This window comes from Littorina saxatilis, linkage group LG2, assembly GCF_037325665.1.
Source record: "Littorina saxatilis isolate snail1 linkage group LG2, US_GU_Lsax_2.0, whole genome shotgun sequence".
Lineage (NCBI taxonomy): Eukaryota > Metazoa > Mollusca > Gastropoda > Littorinimorpha > Littorinidae > Littorina > Littorina saxatilis.
In genome coordinates, this window is record NC_090246.1 from 63,961,492 (window position 1) to 63,983,947 (window position 22,456).

General features: G+C 41.5%; 1 protein-coding gene and 1 long non-coding RNA gene across 3 annotated transcripts in view; one reads left to right on the top strand and one right to left on the bottom strand.

The window, feature by feature from the left end:
- The first annotated feature begins 2,402 nt into the window (after positions 1–2,402).
- Positions 2,403–3,344, top strand: LOC138956441 (uncharacterized). The gene is made up of 2 exons (XR_011452655.1): positions 2,403–2,569; positions 2,864–3,344. It is a non-coding gene; the product is annotated as an uncharacterized lncRNA (long non-coding RNA).
- Positions 3,345–8,788: 5,444 nt separating this feature from the next.
- LOC138959522 (ras-related protein Rap-2a-like) overlaps positions 8,789–22,456 on the bottom strand; it is a 97,538-nt gene continuing 83,870 nt past the window's right edge. For both annotated transcript variants that reach the window (XM_070331045.1, XM_070331046.1), the window contains 2 exons: positions 16,981–18,555; positions 8,789–15,531 (listed from right to left, as the gene is read on the bottom strand). In XM_070331045.1, coding sequence (XP_070187146.1) covers positions 14,983–15,531; positions 16,981–17,148 — 717 coding nt within the window. In that variant the 5' untranslated portion in view covers positions 17,149–18,555 and the 3' untranslated portion in view covers positions 8,789–14,982. The remainder of the gene's footprint in view (positions 15,532–16,980; positions 18,556–22,456) is intronic.

Sequence of the window (22,456 nt, forward strand, 5' to 3'; positions counted from 1 at the left end):
CTTAAAAAAATGTAGTTTTAGGAAATAATTTTTGAATTAGTGTTTCAGTCGTACGCTTTATCTTGTCTAATGAAGTTTTAATCATTCATAAACACACAGACTTTCATTGTGCTTTTACCAGCCTACTATTCAGTAGTCTTACCCTTTAGTTCTTTCACTTTATTTCTTTCGTGAATAGTTATCCATTTGTTACACATCATATGATACAGACGATGCAAGAGCAAAGTGAAACCAAAGCGACTCCTATGCATCTGAAAAAAAAATTGAAATATCACCACGTCGCAACGGCTCAGATAGGAAAGGAAAACTTAGATATACATGTATACACGAAAATAATTATGGAGAAAAATAACACACATACTTTTACGACAGGAGCAGGTTATATGAGTCATTATGGGCAGGAACGTAAAGTCAGTATTACCCAATATTGACGGACTGTGTGATGATATCTTCTGCTATGGTCTGTTGAGACAGTGATATCAAAATCGAGACCGGAGGTCGAGATTTTGATATCACTGTCGAAACAAACCAATAGCAGAAGATATCATCACACAGTCAGTCAATGTTAGATATATTGCTAATTCTCTGGACATTTTGTATTTACTGTAAAGAAATTACAAAAGTATTTGTCTCAGTTTTGGCTGTTCCATATCCCTCCCTCTGATTATTATTTCTTTTTGTTCACCCCTTTCTTGTACTTTTCAGTATTTTAAAATGTCTTTTCTTTCAAAAAGTCTTTAGTCACTTGCTCAACTAAATTCTGGGATCATTACATTTTCATATATATTTATTTGTTTTTAAATGTAGGTGTTTTTGTTTTTGAAGTGGGGAAGCAATAAAGAGGTCGTCGATATCAAAACTGATATCGACGGAAATGTCGTCGATATCACTTTTACAATGAGCTCAGTTTTGCCCAATTGACCAATGGAAATAGCAATATTCGAGGATATCGCGCGCAAAATGACAAAACAGCGTAGCACACGGGAGCGCTAGGCTTCTTATTACTATTCCGTCAAGTTATATATATATATATAGGGGACTGGGTAGCCGAGTGGTAACGCACTTGCGCTCGGAAGCGAGAGGTTGCGAGTTCGACCCTGGGTCAGGGCGTTAGCAATTTTCTCCCCCCTTTCCTAACCTAGGTGGTGGGTTCAAGTCACTCTGTGGTTCAAGTGCTAGTCTTTCGGATGAGGTCCCTTCGTGTACACTACATTGGGGTGTGCACGTTAAAGATCCCACGATTGACAAAAGGGTCTTTCCTGGCAAAATTGTATAGGCATAGATAAAAATGTCCACCAAAATACCCGTGTGACTTGGAATAATAGGCCGTGAAAAGTAGGATATGCGCCGAAATGGCTGCGATCTGCTGGCCGATGTGAATGCGTGATGTATTGTGTAAAACAATTCCATCTCACACGGCATCAACAAACCCTGCGCCTTGAATATGTGCGCGATATAATTTGCATAAAATAAAATATAAAAAATAAAAAAATAAATCCCTGCGCTTAGAACTGTACCCACGGAATACGCGCGATATAAGCCTCATATTGATTGATTGATTGATATACAGAGTGTAGGACAGCTTTTCATCAGCGAACCATGATAGAGGCTGGCGTGGGATATTATATGTTATATTGCACGTTTACCGACACTCGCGTTAATCATGCCATTATGAATGTGATGATATACCGTATATTCAGGGTTATATATCAGCTTCTGTCATTTTCTCTGCAGTTACGCAGAGGGTACGTGTACATTACTTCATCTTTCGAATGCGTCTTGCTTGGTCTGGTAGTATGAGTGAATTCAGGTCGATGTAAAAGTAATAACACTGTCAGTCACGGCTCTCATGTGACGATATGCGTCACGCTCCTCAAACAGTAGTCAGTGTCTAGATTTGAATACCGTACCCGAGGCCTTGGATGAATGTACACTTGAACAGAAATCCGTAAATGCAGCTAACATACAAGCATTCAAACATGCATGCACGGCTAGAGAGAGAGAGAGAGAGAGAGAGAGAGAGAGAGAGAGAGAGAGAGAGAGAGAGAGAGAGAGAGAGAGAGAGAGAGAGAGAGAGATAGAGAGAGAGACACACACACACACACACACGCACGCACGCACGCACGCACGCACGCGCCAACGCACGCACGCACGCACTCACACACACACACACACACGCACTCACGCACGCAAGCACGCACTGTGACAAATGGATTTGTACATAGTTCAGTCTAAAAAGTGTTTGACAAATGTGTACAGATTAGCTTGCCATACTTTTGATTCGCATGGCTTGACTGCGTGACTGTTGAAATGGGGTGAGCTGATTTTGCAAACTATATTTTCATTGGTTGCCTGGTTTTAGGACTGACCAATGAGAGAGGAGATTGCTAACAGGGAGGTAGCCATTTTGGATTGTATAAAGCAGAACATTGCTGACGGTCACGGGAGACAGACGTGTTTGCTCGTGCCTCCACGTTTTCAGAATGTTGCTCAAGTGACATTGAGGTCGAATGTTATACGACTCATGTTTTGGATGAATCATGTGTGATTCAATGCTGTGAATATACAGGTATTTATTGAATTGTATTTTGTTCAGTAATGTTGACCTGTGAAATGACTGTGAGAATAATGTTGTGAATTGGATGGAGGAGTGTGAGCTGTTGTCAGCCATTTTGGAAAGGAATGTTGTATGTTCTTTCGGAATGGAGTAATTTGTAAATGAGCTGTTGTAATACTGTAACAGCATAAGCTGGTTGACGGATGAATGAATAGTATTGAGTAAGAGTGGAATTATTATTTTGTGGAGAAGTTTATCTAAGAATTGAGTGGTTGAGACTTACGGTAGCATACACTTTTTACACAGCACCCCGGTGGGAGAGAGGATGCCCTCGGCTGCGGGGAAGATAGAAGAAGACTGGCATCCCCTCCTTGGCGCCACGGATCGTTTGATTGTGGGCGCAAGGTTGTAACGCAGCGCAGGAATTCTGGGACCCGGTGGAACCCCACCCCATATCACCATGAGCGTTATTGTCATTGGCGTGATATTGGATCCAGCAATGAACCCGCTGAATTGTGAGTAGTCACTGTAGTGTGAATTACCACTGGAGAATACGTAACATGTGAAATGTGCGTAACGAGATCTGTGATTAACAGGAAACATAATTAACAGAAGATTGTGTGAAACAAGTGACGACGTCATCGAGAACCGGATTATTCTTCCACGTGCTACATAAGCTATTATCATTATTATTATAGTGAATGCAAGAGATTGTTGATTGTATGAGAGATATCATATTTGTATGTTTGTTGTGATGTTTTGAATACAGGTACGAGGGCAAAGGGCAGTAATCGTGTTTCAGTCTTTGTGCCTAGTTTGAGTGTTGTGTTTGTGTGAGATGAAGTGAGTTAGTAAACAGAGTAGAACACGCATTTTTCTGATAGAGAAATAAATACACACAGACACTTTCACGTAAATACCCTCCGTAACACGCACGCACCCACGTACGTACGCACGCACGCACACACAAACACACACACGCACAAGCACACACAAACACACACACACACACACACACACACACACACACACACACACACACACACTCGAATGCATTCCAAAACAAATGAAACCATTACCAAACGTATAGTGTAAAGAAAAGCCAACTAAAATACCTGTTGCAAAAGGCGAAGGACGGTTTAGTGAGCTTTAAACAAAATCCCATTTAGCTAGTCATGTATACGATAGTCAGTTAGTGCAAGACCTGATAATAGATGTAGACATGTTTGTGCAAATTTAACAGAAATTATTCTACTACCGGCCTTTTTGTATGTGTCATTTGCATATCTTTTTTTTCAACAGTGCGGCTTTTTCGCATTTCTTTTCAAGAGCCCAGGAGGTAACGCTACCTGTTTGTGTGTTTTTAAGATGGTAATGTTCACGAAGTTGACTCCCTCACAAAGAGCAGCAGCAGCACAATTAACTAAATGCATCTTCATTGATTCCCATTGCCTGGCCGTCAGCCGACAATTACACATTCTGTTGAAGGTGGAACGGGCTGAAAGGAAACACATTTAGCCTTTCCGGGGATTGCCTGAGTGCATCAACGTATAGACTTCTTCGTTTACTACGATCATCCCCTTCAAAAGGAACAGGGCAGAGTCAAAACTTGGAAGCAGAATAAACACAAATAACTGCAAGAGGCAGAATAAACGCGAAGAACTGAAAGGATTGAAACAGTTAATAATTCCTTTCATTTTTGTATCACTGTAAAAACAGCGAATGTCACAAAGCCAGGCGCTGAAACGCCCACCTGCCACGCTTGTCATGTTTGTGTCAGCCATGTTTTACTTGCCATGTGAGCAATATTTAGCTTCTTTTTACATTTAGTCAAGTTTTGACTAAATGTTTTAACATAGAGGGGGGAATCGAGACGAGGGTCGTTGTGTGTGTGTGTGTGTGTGTGTGTGTGTGTGTGTGTGTGTGTTTCTCTGTGTGTGTGTGTGTGTGTTTCTCTGTGTGTGTGTGTGTGTGTGTGTGTGTGTGTGTGTGTGTAGAGCGTTTTAGAGTAAACTACTAGACCGATCTTTATGGGTTTTTTCATGAGAGTTCCTGGGAATGATATCCCGAGACTTTTTTTTCTCATTTTTTTTATAAATGTCTTTGATGACGTCATATCCGGCTTTTTGTAAAAGTTGAGGCGGCACTGTCACACCCTCATTTTTCAATCAAATTGATTGAAATTTTGGCCAAGCAATCTTCGACGAAGGCCGGACTTTGGTATTGCATTTCAGATTGGAGGCTTAAAAATTAAATAATGACTTTGGTCATTAAAAATCTGAAAATTGTAATTAAAATTGTTTTTAATAAAACGATCCACAATTACGTTTATCGTATTCTTCATAGTTTTCTGATTCCAAAAACATATAAATATGTTATATTCGGATTAAAAACAAGCTCTGAAAATTAAAAATATAAATATTATGATTAAAATTAAATTTGCGAAATCGATTTAAAAATAATTTCATCTTATTCCTTGTCCGTTCCTGATTCCAAAAACATATAGATATGATATGTTTTGACTACAAACACGTTCAGAGAGTTAAAAAGAATAGAGATATAGAAAAGCGTGCTATCCTCCTCAGCGCAAGCGCTACCGCGCGTTTCTGGTTTGTTAATTTCACTGCCTTTGCCACGAGCGGTGGACAGACGATGCTACGAGTGTACGGTCTTGCAGAAAAAATGCAATGCGTTCAGTTTCATTCTGTGAGTTCGACTGAGCTTGACTAAATGTTGTATTTTCGCCTTACGCGACTTGTTTTTCTTTTTACAGAGAATTATGAATTCCTGAGATGGCAATGTTGCAATAAATAAATGACGGGTTAATAATCACTGCTAAGAAAGAGTCGTCGACTTAACTTGATTTTAGTTGTGGTGACGTGTCTATTTAGCACCCACTCCCCTCCCTCCTCCTCCTTTTTGTCAGAACTGTGTGGACATATATTATGCTCACGGCTTGCACAAGCGTATTGGAGAGCTGTGAGAATGACTCAAACGAGTTCAGTGAGAGAAGCATGTGTGCTTACATCGTGTTATAACACACACACACACACACACACACACACACACACACAAGCACACAAGCACACTCCTACACACACACACACACACACACACACACACACACACACACACACACAACACCTGTGGTCGGTGTCTCAAAGAAAGGACAGAAATTAAAATTAAAAAAAACCTACTTGGTACAACATCAGAGAGTACGGCAGGCGCATTGGAGCTGTCGCTTGAGAATCCACTATTGCCTGAGGTGCAGCTGATCAAGCGAAACAGCACCTACTCAAAGTGGTAAAATGAATGCTTACGACGGAAATCAAGCACAGAACATCTCCGGAATCGAATCTCCATTTACAGCAGCTCAGCAACCGAAACGATGGCGGAAAACTGTGGACCACGTAAGTGATCAGACACGAAGGGGATGGTGATGGAACGAGGGTGGGGGGGGGGGGGGGGGAGGGGGCGGGAGGTGGGGGAGATGAGTAAGCAACATTGCCATCCAGCAGAAAATTCCCGTTGACTTTCAAGCTGAGAATAAAAGGACAAGCAGCATGCACACACTACAAAACCCTCCAAAGTCGTCAAGGGAAATGGCTGGGCACCGAACGAGGACAAGTCTGGCTGGTAGCAATTCGGGGTATCATTTGCAGGCAGCGTGCACTTGTATTTCACGCTTGGCAATGCACTTCGATCCGTCGAGCCAAGCAATCCCAGTGCCAAGTCGACCGCGAATTTGTCCTTTGAGGATGATTGCCGTCCAGGGCAAAAAGCAGCGCGACCCAACTGCACGGAAGGGACAAATAAATGACGAGAAACACTCACCATTTAGCCTCTTCTCTATGTCCCTATTTCTCTCGTATTTTCCTACCACTTCTGTGTAAAAACCTTGCTTTGAAAACATAAAACAAGTATTTCTCATAGTTTTACTTATTTTGTTTTCGCCACAGCAACAACAACTTGTACGCGGTGTGCTTTCATGAAACCAATAAAAGAATGCAAGGAAGACCTACATGCTAGATATTTATATATCACTCTATCTACTTATCCTGTTCTCCCACTTACACAACTTTAACGTGTATCCCCTTAATGGAATCAATAACAGAAGGCTAGGAAGACCTATGTTCTAGCTCGCCCCCTCTCCCATCTATCTTGTTTTCCCAAACACATTTTGCGCTTTGTTTTCTAGAGCAAATGCTCGACCCTTACTCCGCACCTTCCATTATACAAGATGACGATGAAGTCTAGCCGAGCCCAATTATTTTGAAAGCATCAATTGTGCCTAAGCATTTCCCATTAATCAGGACAGACCTATAGTTTGGCTTCTTTGTATGTCTCCTGTCTCCCGTTGTTTTACGTTATTGCACGTAACCCCTCCATGTGATCAATAAAACAAACACATTCATTTTATTTCTAGAGCAAATGCTCGACCCTAACATTGCACCTTTACTCCAGATGACGATACAGCTACAGTTGTGGCTATGAGTCTCCAAGTAATCTGGGAAAATCTACAATTTGGTATTTTTCCGGGTTTTCCACAACTCTTGCCCGCAACCCCTGCATGTCATCATTAAAACAAACATCCATTTGTTTCTATAGTGAATGCTCGACCCTTACTTTGCATAACCTCCCCCCCCCCCCCCCCCCCCCCCCCGAGGACAACAAAGCAATGGCTCCCGATGGTTTGAAAGCATTAATTGTAGCTATGAGTGTCCAAATAATCTGCGAAGACCTACAATTTAGCCTATTTTTCCCCAATGGTTTCCACAACTTTTACGCGTTACTAATGTGCGTTATCGCTAAAAATAACACTTTTTGTTTTAAAACACAACTTATTTCTAGAGCGAATGCTCAACCTTAACTCTGCGGCGCGTTCCATTAAAATGGTGATGGAACCATAAAGCCACACATGGTTTGAAAGCATCAATTGTGGCTATGAGTCTTCCAGTAATCAGGAAAGACCTACATTGTAATCCCCCCCCCCCCCCCCCGTAATTTCCGTTTTCCTACACATTCGAGCAGTTAACCCCTCCTTGAAATCAATAAACCGCCCTTTTTTTTGGAGCGAATGCTCGACCCTAACTGTGCGGCACCTTCCATTAGAATAGCGATGGAACCTTAGACCCCAATGATATGAAACCATAAATAGTGGCTATGAGTCTCCATGTCATCTGTGAAAACCTACAATTTGGCATTTTTCCGGGATTTCCTTAACTTTTGCGCGTAAGCCCTCCTTGAAATCAATAAAACAAACTTCTTTTTTGTCTTCTTTTTTTTTTTTTTAGAGCGAATGCTCGACCCTAACTGTGCGGCACCTTCCATTTGCCTGGCGATGAAGCCATGGAGCCCACTGATTTGAAAGCATCAATTGTGGCGATGAGTCTCACAATAATCACCCATTCTCCTCCCTGTCGTCGCCCCTTTTGTCCGCGGGCGAGTGTCCTACATTATCCACCGTACGAAAACAGGGGAATTCCCTTCCAAATTCGCAGGCTCTGTCTTGGGAAAATGCCTCAGGCGGGCTGGGATGGTATGAGGTGGATGAGTAGTGAGTGCTAGGGTAGGGGGGGGGGGGGGCAGGGGGGATTGTGGGTAAGGTAAGCGGTCGGAGTTGGGGGCTCAACAACAGTTGTCCGTATTACGACTGTCTGTATGATTATTCTCCCAATCGTCTCTGTCCCAAATCACCCTCTCCTCGTCCGTTCGAATTATGGCCGTGATTTCTTCCACCCCCCGGCCCGTGGCAAAGCTAATCCGACCCTTGGAGAATTCTCTAGAGTCGTCCTAGCCAGCTCGTTTTTTGTCTTGCCGAAGAAAATGACTGGTTATGCATTGATCTGGCCAAGGAGATCCTTTGGGATAAGGATACAATGTTCGACAAATGTGGTAGTGGTCACAATTAGACTCCTTTTTCTGAGGAAATGTGCACTAACGAAGGCAATTTGCTGGATCAAAGTGGGTATGATTTTGTTTTGCTTTGTATGCTTGACATTTATCTATTTGAAAAAAAAGGAAATCAAATGCAAAAATTGAAATAAAATGCGTGTGTGACAAAGATAGCAGAGGTGTTTGCCAAGCAGAAATGCCATCTTTGGTTCTGAACACACACACACACACACACACACACACACACACACACACACACACACACACACACACACACACACACACACACACACACTCGAACTCACACGCAGGTAAACAGACTTCAATTGCACAGAAGACGGGTCGACATGTATTGACGCATACCATCATTATTCTGTGCATAAGCATTAATTCACAAATCGTTCATTTCGCTAGTTGAAGACAAAAAAGGTCAATAACTAGAGATCTACGGACTCGTTTATCAAGAGACAGCTAAACGTTTACCAGTGAGAACCACCAAACAACATTAAAAAAATAATATTATAAAAAAACATCAAAAGGCAGAAAAAGAGGACATACATGAATCGAGAAAGAAAACTTTCAAAAAGCCAAAAGCCAGATTGTGAAATACACAACATCCATATATTCACAAAATATCAGAAAAAGTCTGACGAAATAATTTCACGTACAAAGTTAGCAATAACATTGGTTGAGCAATACTTTGCACGCACTAATGGCTTTTTTCCAATGAATACAAGAAGTGTGCATGGAGCATAGAATGTTCTGAACAAAACACACCAAAATCGAAATGAAAAATGAGATTTAACGTCCTCTGTGGCAGCACTAGCCAATTAGGAACATATATTGACCATACGCTTCCAACACCAAAATACCTCATGTGCAAACAAAAAAGAGCCTACGAACAATGAATGACTGTAACAAAGCAGGTCAATATGATCGATGTACACAATGTGCTTAGTGTTTTAAAACTGTCGCTGGTCCAACTCAATTCAAACAGATCCATGTCGCCTACCATGGTGTTTAGACACAAATGGCTCATCCACCTAGCAAAGTCAACATTGCGTAGACGAATACGCTTGTCGTCATCACATATTCCACTTTCGTGCAGTGCTCACTAGTCCAGAAAATGAACAATTGGCAATGTTTGCTAGTGGGGTTATGCCTGCGAACACCAACTGCATTGTTTCGTACGAATTTATTCGAAAGCTTACTACGTACGTTTATGAGCGTCTTGTACACACACAAATCCATCTCTGTCAATACAAATTCTGATCAGAGAAAAAAAAGTGTGCAGGTTCTGTCCATGTTAAGAGTAGCCTTCCCAAAGGAGCAAGAAAATCGTATTCCCCGTTGCTGAAAGTGAAACAATTATGCTTGAATTTGCAAAAGAAAAAACACACAACCTTTGCAATCCACCAAGTGTGCAACAAATGAAAAAAAAGAACAACACATAAACACTTATGTTTTGCAGCTGGAATACCTCTATCACGTGCAAGTAATACGAAAGCAAACAAAGGTTTCGTTTTTGGCATCAGACATAATGTTAGTATAATTATAGTCACATCTGCATATGGTGTTTGCACGCAATTTACCGGCACATTTAAGCTTGTACTTCACAAGACGGAGTGCACGAAGGAGACAGAAAGAACTGGAGTGTTGGTGAGGTGAACATCAGTTTGGATTGTCAACATGTCACATAATGCTGAGAATGACTCAATTGTATCAGTGACAGAACCGCTGAAATCCTCATCTTTGGAAGAGTACGCGCAAAATTCGTGGCCGTAGCTTTCAAACAAGGAGGCAAAGGCTGTCAGTTTTTAGACTTAGATTGTTCCTTTTAAACATCATGATGCCTGCCTCCATGCATACAATATAGCAAGGAGTGAACGCGCACGATGCCAGTGACCAAGGTGACAGTTACGCAAACAATATTACTGAACATCGACCAGCGTTGACTAGCATTGAAGACAGAGCACCTACCCTATACCTTTAATGATAAACATCCATTTGTTTTTTTCTCTGGTATCAAGTCGGCTTCTTACGCAGAGAACAACATGATGCTAAAACATTTGTGGCGATAAGCTTTTCATCATCTAGAAATACAGGGAAGTAAGCGTTCTAAATATAACAGAAAGTGAGAGTTTCGCGGAACCAGTTTCCCGGTACCTGAGAGAATAAGACATTTTGAAACGAACAAACGACTTTCATCCTTTTTTTCGTACAACCGGCTCTCACTTGTTGTTGTGTATATTTAGGGCGCTAAATTCAAATTGTTTTATTGTATAACTTGTCATTGGCCTTGAGGCTCTCTTGGTTATGATTCAAGGTTTTCAACACGTCAGAATATTCTGGATCGACAAGGTTGATATCGGCAAGCATTGGTTTGTAGAATAACTCAAGGGAAAAGTTCACTCATTTCTTTATTTTTATGTTTTATTTGTTTTAGATCTGCCAATTAGCCCTCTGCCTCAATTTGTTATGGCATGTCTGCTACGAGTATAAGCTACCAGTTGGCAAGCATCCGTTTGTACACATTATAACTCAACGGGAGAGTTAATTGATGTCTTGAAAGTCATATTTTGTTTCTTAGAATTTAAACTGTCCTTAGTGCTCTGTCTCATTAAGTCATGATTGAAGGTTTTCAACACTTCACAGTTCTCTGCTACAGTTAAGCTATCACTGAGTCGGCAAGCGTCAGTTCGTAAAAGGACTCAACGGTAGAGTTGATCAATGCCTTGAAAGTCATCCCTTTGTTTTTGAGATAATGCCATTAGCCCTCTGCCTCACTTGGCTAAGGGTTTTCAACATTCCAGAATATGTTGCTACACGCTATCAGTTCGTAGAAGAACTCCAGGGTAGAGTTGATCGATGCCTTGAACGTCACCCCTTTGTTTCTGAGATCATGCCATTAGCCCTCTGCCTCACTTGGCTCAAATTCAAGGTTTTCAACATTCCAGAATATGTTGCTACAAGCTATCAGTTCGTAGAAGAACTCAAGGGGTAGAGGTGATCGATGCCTTGAAAGTCATCCCTTTGTTTCTGAGATCATGCCTTTAGCCCTCTGCCTCACTCAACACTCCAGAATATGTTGCTACAATATATCAGTTCGTAGAAGAACTCCAGGGTAGAGTTGATCGATGACTGGAAAGTCACCTTGAGTGGCCTCATGTGATTTATGAACAGTGCACAGCATGGCCAGTCCCTCCCAATAGTGAATCAGCTGTCAGCACCTCTTGACGAGATCAGACACCAGGAGAGTCAACGTCATCTAAAATGTATGGGCAAAAGACTGACACCGACATTGGTGGGGTCTGTGATTGGCATCCTCTGGCACTTACAGCCGGGATTAGCAGAGTGAACGATGGAAGGGGTTAGTTATTGTTTCGTGTCGTCCCAACAGCCTAAATGGGACCGATACAAGTGTCTTTGTTTCGTTTTAAAGAGGAAGAGGGACGAGAGAGAGAGAGAGAGAGAGAGAGAGAGAGAGAGAGAGAGAGAGAGAGAGAGAAGGGGGGGGGAGAGAGAGAGGGCAGAGAGAGAGGGCAGAGACAGACAGACAGACAGACAGACAGACAGAGCGAGAGACAGACAGACAGACAGACAGACAGAAACAGAAATAAAGACAAGACAGACATATATAGAGACAGAGAAAGAGACAGTTTAGACCTTTTGTTTCAGAAGTCTCAAAGGGGCAGGTCAAGTCAGGCGATAAGAACAATGCAGTCAATAAAAACGGTCACCGATAAAGGCGACAAAGGTTAAGGTCAGGTCATACGAGTCACAGGTGGTCTGATCCGGTTCTGCTAGCCACTGAATCAAAGTGAGAGTCAATTTTCCCATTATTCAGATTAGCCTGGAATCACATCAGCGAGAACTGGAACGACGTTGAAGGGAATGGAATTCGTGGTGAAAGACGCAAGGGCACGTTCACAAGTAACGATGTCCTGAAAAGGTTCATCAGAAGGCGCGGTCCGTTTTATCTGCAACGAATGTATACCAGAGGTGTACGTACAGTACTTTGTTTGTGGCTCCTTTATGAACCATTGTTACTGAAATACGCACAGTTTGTTAAGTTCAGATTCCTTCACACTAGTACTGAGCACAGATATGTACAAGTGTACTTGTGGGTATCCAGGAGTTGGTTTGTTGAATATCGACAGGTATGAATACTGAATTCAGGAGAGTTTTCTTTTTAATCTAAATAAAATATACTGTTCTACTTGTTGTTTCCGTAATTAGAACACTCCAAGCACGGCATGGAAGTTTCTTTGTCAATGTGCCTGCACAACATAGAGCTATAGCAATTGTGACGATGGTCTTTCATTCAAATTTAAAAATTCAAATGTTGTGACTTAAACTGACGCAGGTCAATAGGCCTGTCCAGAGGAAAAGGTTCATTAGCTATTATAAGCTAGTCTATTGAAAAGTGATACAAATAAGAGCACGTGTTTTTTTAAATGATGTTCCGTTTTGCTTATTTGCGTTTTAATGTCCATATCAATGTTATTATTCCGGAAACTGTATCTCAGTCTTAAACTTCTTAACCTAGGCCACACTCCCCATCGAATTTGTTTTGCCTTACACGTAACGCTCAGCAACCCTTGTAAACGTCCATTTAACGAAGATGCCGTACTCGTATCTGTCTTTGCTCGATCAAAGCTTTTTCCACGCTCTCTTGGAATGTTTCATATTGACCCAAATCTAATATTTCAGCAGCGTTCCTTGTCATCTGAAATCAGTAGGCAGCAGTTAGAGCAAAATATCAACACAAGTTGATTACAAGGCTGTCGATCGGGCTGACATCACTTCTTCCTATTTGCAAAAAACAGCTGCGACACGCAGTTTTGTTTTGCAAATAAAGATCAGACACAAACAGCAAAACCTAAACTTCATGTGCGCATCAAACCGCATCCCCACAAAGTCACAAAAGGCGATAGTTATTTTTTAACACACCCGCGGGATCATCAGAGCGACGCTGACTATCCCTGCAGTCACACAATAACCATATTATGCACGTGCCCAGCCTCCCAGGGGGTCCATCACAAACCGAGTTACGATCAACAAACATACACCGTAACGACCGTCAGTTTTCAGATTACGCCTTTGTGTCCATTGCCCACGGGAATCCTCACGACGTTGCGATGAAATCGGCACAAACTGTGATGAAGGCTAAACATTCACAGAATTATGCGCTTGTTTTACTACCCGTGGGGTTATGAGACATTGTCAGCTATAGCGATCAGTAGAATGTGTGCTGACACATGGGGCGGGGATATAGCTCAGTTGGTAGCGCGCTGGATTTGTGTTCAGTTGGCCGCTGTCAGCGTGAGTTCGATCCCAGGTTCGGCGGAAATTTATTTCACAGAGTCAACTTTGTGTGCAGACTCTCTTCGGTGTCCGAACCTTTCCCCGTGTACACTACATTGGGTGTGCACGTTAAAGATCCCACGATTGACAAAAGGGTCTTTCCTGGCAAAATTGCTTAGGCACAGTTAATAATTGTCTACCTATACCCGTGTGACTTGGAATAATAGGCCGTGAAAGGTAAATATGCGCCGAAATGGCTGCAATCTACTGGCCGTATAAAATTTCATCTCACACGGCATCACTGCAGAGCGCCTAGAACTGTACCCACGGAATATGCGCGATATAAACACTCATTGATTGATTGATTGACATGCAATTCCCTTATAGCAGTCACACAGCAACGATCAAACACCTAGCGGATCCGCTTGTAGAACAGCGAAGAATCTCCACAGCCAGCAGTCTCACAATCCCATCCAGAAAATCAAACTATACAAAGTGTGTCTGATGATCAGTTAAAACTGTACGGATACAGGAACATACCGGTTGAGGTCGCAATCTGTCTCCAGAATAATCAGAAAAAAAAGTACGAACACACTCTCATGGCCAGCATATCGTTTTCTTTAAAATCATGGGTGTTTTTTGCTTTGCTCACTGAAAACTGTGCGTATACTGGAACGTCTCACAAAGCTGACACACTTTCAAAACCCAAAACAAGAAGAACAAGCACAACCCTAAACCAACAGGTACATGTATATGAACACCTTCCTGATGACTAGTAAAACTGTACATACAAAATGAAGTTCCGATTAGCACTCTCCCATAACCTCACAGCATACAGATAAGGTTCTTGACAAATCCGATGAAAGGGTCGTTATCACTGAAAACTGTACAGGCGCAAGAAAATCCCAGAAGCTCTTACACAACCCCAAACCAACAAATCAAATTATAGAATATGTTCAGGTGACTAGTAAACACTGTCAAGACAAGGAATGTTTCACGAAGTAGATGCATTATCCAGCAAATCAAGAAAAAGAAAGTCTTCCTGGTGATCAGTTAAGTGAGTTCGTACACAATGAAGCTCTGAACACACTCCCGTAACCTCAGAGCAAGCAGCTCAGGTTATTGACCAGCTCGATGAAAGGTCCACTATGTCACTGAAAACTGTACAGGCGCAGATACGTTCCAGATACACTCTCACAACCCCAGAAACCTAAGCCAGCAGATCAGGAGACCCTGCAGTCGTTCTTGTCGTGGCGCCTGGCCTTGCGGACCTTGGGCCCTTTGGACCCGCGACGCACCAGACTGCGGGAACGGTTGAAGTTCTTGGCATCGCTGTCCCACTCTTCCTTCACGGGTTCACCCTCGTCCAGGGAATTGGCGCTCCTTCTCCTCAAGCTGTGAGGCCCCATGTACCTGGCACCTCCTCGGGACTGGTCCAGCAGCAGGCGGAATATGTCCTCCACGTTTTCGTCTTCTTTGGCCGACACCTCCACGAAGCCTCCGGGGAAGCCTTCGTTGTAGATCCAGTTGAGCGTGTCGAATTTCTCTACCTGGCGGCTGTTTTCCAGGTCCGTCATGGACCCTACCATCACGCAGGGGATGTCCTGGTAGTTGGGGCGTTCTTCTTTGATCTGCGTCCAGAGCGTCTTGGTCTCCTCGAAGGAGGCCTGGCTGGTGATGGAGTAGACGAGGACGAAGCCGCTGGCCGTTGTGATGGACAGGCGTCTCATGGCAGGGAAGGGTAGGTTGCCCGCTGTGTCTAAGAGGTCCACCTGATTGAATATACACATACATACGAGGTTTCTTAGTGGCATTGAGTGGAACAAGAAAGAGAAGTTAATTGTAGTATGTCGCATTTCTGGTACGCTTGGTCGCGTCACTTCCTCTGTCAGAATAACAATGCAATATAAGGTTAAAAGCAATACAAGATCCGGATAGAAGAACTGACAGACAAGTGACAGACAGATACAGAGAGACTGTCAGACACAGACAGACAGACAGACAGACAGACGGACGGACGGACGGACGGACGGACGGACGGACGGACGGACAGACAGACAGACAGACAGACAGACAGACAGACAGACAGACAGACAGACAGACAGACAGACAGATCCAAGCACGCATGCGCACACGCACATACAAAGTACACAGGCAAGACAAACACGTAGAACGTTTTGTTTAGCCGCTGTTCACACAGACACACACACACACACACACACACACACACACACACACACACACACACACACACACACGCGCGCGCGCGCGCGCACACACACGCACACACATACTTTGTTCTTCCTACCCGCTCCCCTGCAAACATGAAAAAACATAAGAAACATTGTATGTTTGAAATAAAGCAGTCAAAGTACACAGGCAAGACAAACACGTAGAACGTTTGTTTAGCCGCTGTTCATATCAACCACTCACCCCAACAAGCAGACCGTTCTTATCGATACTTAAATGTATTAAAAGACAGTTCACATCAGCAGTTGAGCTCATTGTGACACATTGTCAATAAGAGGATGTCCGGGTCTGTGTGCTGAAGAATTACCCGTCTTGAGCAAACATGCATCACTTCAGTCCAAGACAAGCGGTCGCTTAGAAAGATTTTTACATCAGACACAAAGAAATCAGTGAGTTCAAAAGGCACGTGATGCTGACAAACGATTTATATTCAGTGGGTTTAAAGTACCAAAATACATGTGTTTCTTTTTCCTTTTTCTTCTTTTTACTTTCTTTTAAAATGTCTTAACCATTTATGTTGCGAAAATTATGATTTGGAGAAGAAAAAAAATCTATTTAGCTGCAAAAACCGTGTGTGCAAAGCCCAACAGCTTATATCTTCACACAAAAAACACCAAAATCGAACATTAAGTTAATTCCTCTTTCAAACAAGCATTATGGAGAACCAGAACTAACTTCGAACAAATATTTACATACACAGACAATTCTTTTTGTTTATGTACTTTTCCACTCCTGGCGGGGCATACACGTTTTCATTTAAAACTGATTTCCAATGCACACTGTGAAGCTCAAGAGCAACAACAACAACATCAACAACAACAACACATTTGAGATTAAATATTGTGCTAATGGGAATAGGCCCCTTAAAAAGAAGACAGACAAGATTAGATAAAAAGAGAAGAAATGATCCAAAGATTATTAGTTTAATCTCTAACAATGTCATTTATCTTTTCTTTACTTTCAGAACTCACCTTGATGCACGAGCCCCTCACGTTAAAGTCCCTGCAGTACAGATCCTCCACAGTCTCCTTGTAGTCGTCAGTGTAGGTGTTGAAGAGGAACCGCTTCAGGATACACGTCTTGCCCACTTTGCCCGGCCCCATCACCACCACCCGGTACCGCTGATCCGTGTCAGACATTCTGCACGTTATACTCGTTCGACTCTTTCTCCAAAGTGGGTCACGAGGGCACTGTTTTTCTGAGTTCTCCACAACTACGAGTGTAGGCTGGAAAACGCTTATAGCGATTGTTTCTCACTCGCTCATCTGTTTCAATCGGTCAACACAGAATCTGAAATCTGCCTTTTGTCAGGTATGTTCAGCCGCAGGGGCAAACAGTTCCATCCACGACAGTGTGTACACTGAAATGAGTATTGATTTCAATTGTGTCTGGCTTTAGAGTAGTGAGTCAGGAAACGAATCACAGACAATGGTTGCTGGTCTGTTTAGGTCGTAAGTTGGCGAGGGCAATTAGTTCACGCGTCAGAAGTATTAGAGATGTAATTGTTCCCCCAGAAATGGATTCACTTTTACAGTCCAGACTCCTGCTGCAAAGAGGTTTCCCGCAGACAACTCCCAACAGAAGACCGTTGTGTCCTTAAGACGGTAACAGCCCAGAGGAACACTGCCAAAGTAGTTTTCTCTTTTGTCTGTGTATTCTCCAGGCCCCTTGTGCTTTCTCCCTTATCTCCGTTTTTTCCTTGCCTCCCAGACAACGAGTTTACGACTTTTGTCTCCTTCACAGTTTTGACAGTTCCGATTCGTCTAAAAGTTCGCTCGTTTCAGTGGCAAATGCTTTGTTGTTCGTTTTCCAATTCACAAGTTTGGCAGTTGCCTTTCACGTTTGTTACTTCTGATTTGTTCGTCTGAGCTTCATAAGTCGACATTTGTGTTCTGCTCTAATCTTTGAAGTAGCCAGTTTCCCATGCATTTCTTAGTTGTTATGCAGCCACACGGCTGGCGGTTGCAACATCCCGGTTTATGTTACCGATGTCGTTTTATCGTGAAGCTGGGCTGCGGAAGTGGGAAAAAAAAAACACGTTGACAGACTCACAGAAGGCAGGCCACCTTCATCACTTTTGTTCTACGTTGATTATCGTTTCCCCGTTCTCCAAATGGCGGGTAAATCGATCCCAATTATTCCAAGGCCCGGCTGATAAAAATCGGCTCGCTAGATGTGTCCTCTTTCAGTGTAAATTGTGCGAAAAACAGCATCGTTTTCTGTGCCTTCTCTTTGTTTCTCTCTCTTCTGTGGCGTCTCTCGACAGCAGTTAAGCTTCTGTAATAATTCAATTTGTTTCGAATGTTTTCTTGTATCCTTTTCCCTCACTCCTTTTAACAGCGTGGTTTCTAATTTCAATTATTCATCAGAAGAAGATTAAACTGCGTAAAAATTGCCGACAAGTTGCTAAAAGAAGACGCGTCTGAGCGGGCGTAAAACACCTGAAAAGTTTGCCTTTTTCTGGAAAGATCGCATTACGGTGACGTGGACAACACTTGGCTGTTCCTCCTTGTCCTTTCACAATCGCCTGGCATCACCGCTCCCTCCTGGAAATAAAAGAGAGAACAAGTTATGACTTTTGTAATGTTGTTGTTGTTTGCAGAGAAACTGTGTCTTTGGTGATACTTTTTGTGTGTGTATTTTGTTGACAATTGTTTGCCTGGTGTTTGTATGTTGTATTGTATCATTCTTTTCTTGTTTTGTTTGAATTATTTGTGTTTTATTTCATCAAATTTGACTTAGTCTAGTTTAGTTTGGCTTGCTATACTGTTATTTGGTTGGCTGTATTCGTTTTGGTTTGGTTTCGATTGGTGAGGTTTGAACTGGTTTGGTTTGCTTTGAGTGTTTGCTTGTTAATCTGTTTGTTTGTACATAAAGCGGACGCGTTTGAGAACAAAATCAAGTTCATTCATTCTTTCAGTGTTTTTTGTGTGCTGTCTTTCTTTTTTTATTTTTTTTTTATTTCTTCACTTACCTTCCATCTTTTTTTCTTTTTTTCTGTCTGTCTGTCTTTTTGTCTTGCTGTTTGTCTGTCTGTCTTGCTGTTTGTCTGTCTGTCTTTTTGCCTTTCTTTCTTTCTGTCTTTTTTTCTTTCTTGCCTTTTCTCTCAAAACAACAACAATCACGACAACGACCTCCTAGCAAAATCCAGAGAAAAAACAAGACCGATATGCACTGTTGCACAGGAAGGTCACGGTCGTCAAACAAGATTTGTATCTGCTGTTTTGCTAGCGGGGGCGCACAATCATTGCGTGTGTTTTTGTTGCCGTGATACTGCCTATCACGTGTTGTTAAATTAGAACGGTCGCCTAATGGTTACTTCGTGCGGTGATCTTTTGTGATAAGAAAGAGAGGGGGGGGGGCGGGGAGGAGTAAGTGATTCGGTATGGGTGTGTGTGTGTGTGTGTGTGTGTGTGTGTGTGTGTGTATGCGTGTGTGTGTGTGTGTGTGTGTGTGTGTGTGTGTGTGTGTTTGTTGTGTGTGTGTGTGTGTGTGTGTGTGTGTGTGTGTGTGTGTGTGTGAACATTACACGTTGTTTAGTTCGTGAGATCGTTATTGCAAAATGAGGTGGTCGGGGCGGGCGAGGGTGAAGGGGAGATAGTCCTAGTGTTATTGTGTGAGAAACACACAGTGGTTATTTCGTGAGTTGATCTTTAGTAAAATTGTGGAGGCGGAGGGGGAGGGGGCTTGATATGTGAGGAGGGGGGGGGAGCGAAGCTTGGAAGGGGGTGGCTTGGGAGTGGGAGTTAAGGAGGGAGTTGAAACTGGAGATGTGGTGATTCTGTTATCTTGTGTGTTACATCTGCCTGCCATTAACATTGCTATATCTGTATCGCCACTATCAGTTACCCTAACTGAGTTTGTGATCTTAAAATAAATAGAACAGAAAACAAAAAGAATTGGAGGAAAAGCTACAATGACAAGAAAAGAAGAAGACATTGTCAAAACTAAAATCAAAATAACAGCAAACAAGTCGCGTAAGGCGAAAATACAACATTTAGTCAAGCTCTCGATCTCACAGAATGAAACTGAACGCAATGCAATTTTTCAGCAAGACCGTATACTCGTAGCATCGTCAGTCCAACGCTCGATGCACAGGCAGTGAAATTGACAAGAAGAGCGGGGTAGTAGTTGCGCTGAGAAGGATAGCACGCTTTTCTTTATCTCTATTCTTTTTAACTTTCTGAGCGTGTTTTTAATCCAAACATATCACATCTATATGTTTTTGGAATCAGGAACCCACAAGGAATAAGATGAAATTGTTTTTAAATCGATTTCGGAAATTTTATTTTAATAATAATTTTTATATTTTTAATTTTCAGAGCTTGTTTTTAATCCGAATATAACATATTTATATGTTTTTGGAATCAGAAAATGATGAAGAATAAGATAAACGTAAATTTGGATCGTTTTAAAAAATTTTTTTTTTTTACAATTTTCAGATTTTTAATGACCAAAGTCATTAATTAATTTTTAAGCCACCAAGCTGAAATGCAATACCGAAGTCCGGCCTTTGTCGAAGATTGCTTGGCCAAAATGTCAATCAATTTGATTGAAAAATGAGGGTGTGACAGTGCCGCCTCAACTTTTACAAAAAGCCGGATATGACGTCATCAAAGGTATTTATCGAAAAAAAGAAAAACAGTCCGGGGATATCATTCCCAGGAACTCTCATGTCAAATTTTATAAAGATCGGTCCAGTAGTTTGGTCTGAATCGCTCTACACACACACATACACACTAACACACACACACATACACACACCACAACCCTCGTCTCGATTCCCCCCTCTACGTTAAAACATTTAGTCAAAACTTGACTAAATGTAAAAAGACAAAAGAAAACACTTTAAATGTCAGAAGGCAATTATATTGAAACCCATGAAGTCAGAAGCTAAAAATGGATCGGATACAAGAATCACACACATATAGCTACAACTCTAATGTTTTTAAATCAGCTTTCAACCAACGAGCAAAAATCAAAACAAACACTCAAGACTTAACAACCGAAAAGAAAAGAAATCAAATCATCGAATGAGAAGATTAGTTGAGCTTAACAAAATATCTTCTTCTTTTTTACATTTAGTCAAGTTTTGACTAAATGTTTTAACGTAGAGAGGGGAATCGAGACGAGGGTCGTGGTGTATGCGTATTGTGTGTGTGTGTGTGTGTGTGTGTGTGTGTGTGTGTGTGTAGAGCGATTCAGAGTAAACTACTGGACCGATCTTTATGAAATTTTACATGAGAGTTCCTGGGTATGATATCCCCAGATCTTTTTTTCATTTGTTTGATAAATGTCTTTGATGACGTCATATCCGGCTTTTCGTGAAAGTTGAGGCGGCACTGTCACGCTCTCATTTTTCCACCAAATTGGTTGACATTTTGGTCAAGTAATCTTCGACGAAGCCCGGACTTTGGTATTGCATTTCAGCTTGGAGGCTTAAAATTTAATTAATGAGTTTGCTCATTAAAGTTGTCATTGATATCGATTTTTTCGCAAACAGATTTAAAATTGATTGCGTCCTATTCTTCATCACATTCTGAATCTAAAAATATATACATATTTAATGTTTACTCTTAAAATGTGATCACAATTAACGAAAATAGAATAATTAGTATTACGATTAAAATGTAAGAAATCGATCCAAAAATGATGTCATCTTATTCGTGATCATTTCCTGATTCCAAAAACATATAGATATGATAGGTTGTATTCAAAACAAGCTCAGAAAGTTAACAAGAATACAGAAAAGCGCGCTTTCCTGCTTAGCACAATACGCTACCGCGCTTATCTGGCGTGTCAATATCACTACGTTTTGCACGTGGAAGGTGAGCGATTTCCTTCACGCGGGGATTGACGAAGCTGTACTGTCTTGGTGAAAAAATACAGTGCGTTCAGTTTCATCCCGTGACTGAGTTCGACAGCTTGACTAAATGTAGTAATTTCGCCTTACGCGACTTGTTCTTCTTTATCTCTTTCTGTATTTACGTATTTATATACTTATTTTAGTAAGTTATGGTGAGTCAGTAAGTGTTTTAGTACGTAACCTTTGTGTTTATGTATGTATTACTTTATTTGTTTATGTGTTTATGTATTTATTACTTCTTACTCATTGAGAACTTATGAGTTATATTTATTAATGAATATATGATTTGCGTTATTTGTTATTTGGATTTTGTTTTATTCTTTCATTCATTCATTCATTCATTCATTCATTCATGTATGCATTCATTTATTTATTTATTTATTTATTCATGTATTTATTTATGTATTTATCTATTTAGGAATTTATTTATTTGTGTGTTTATTCATCTATTTATGTAGTTATTTATTTTGTTTCTCTGTTCATTTATTCGTTTGTTTATTTGTTTGTTTACATATTTTTTTCACTTTCTCGTTTTCTTGTCCCTGGATTGTTATGACAAGCTCACAGATAGACTTACGGAA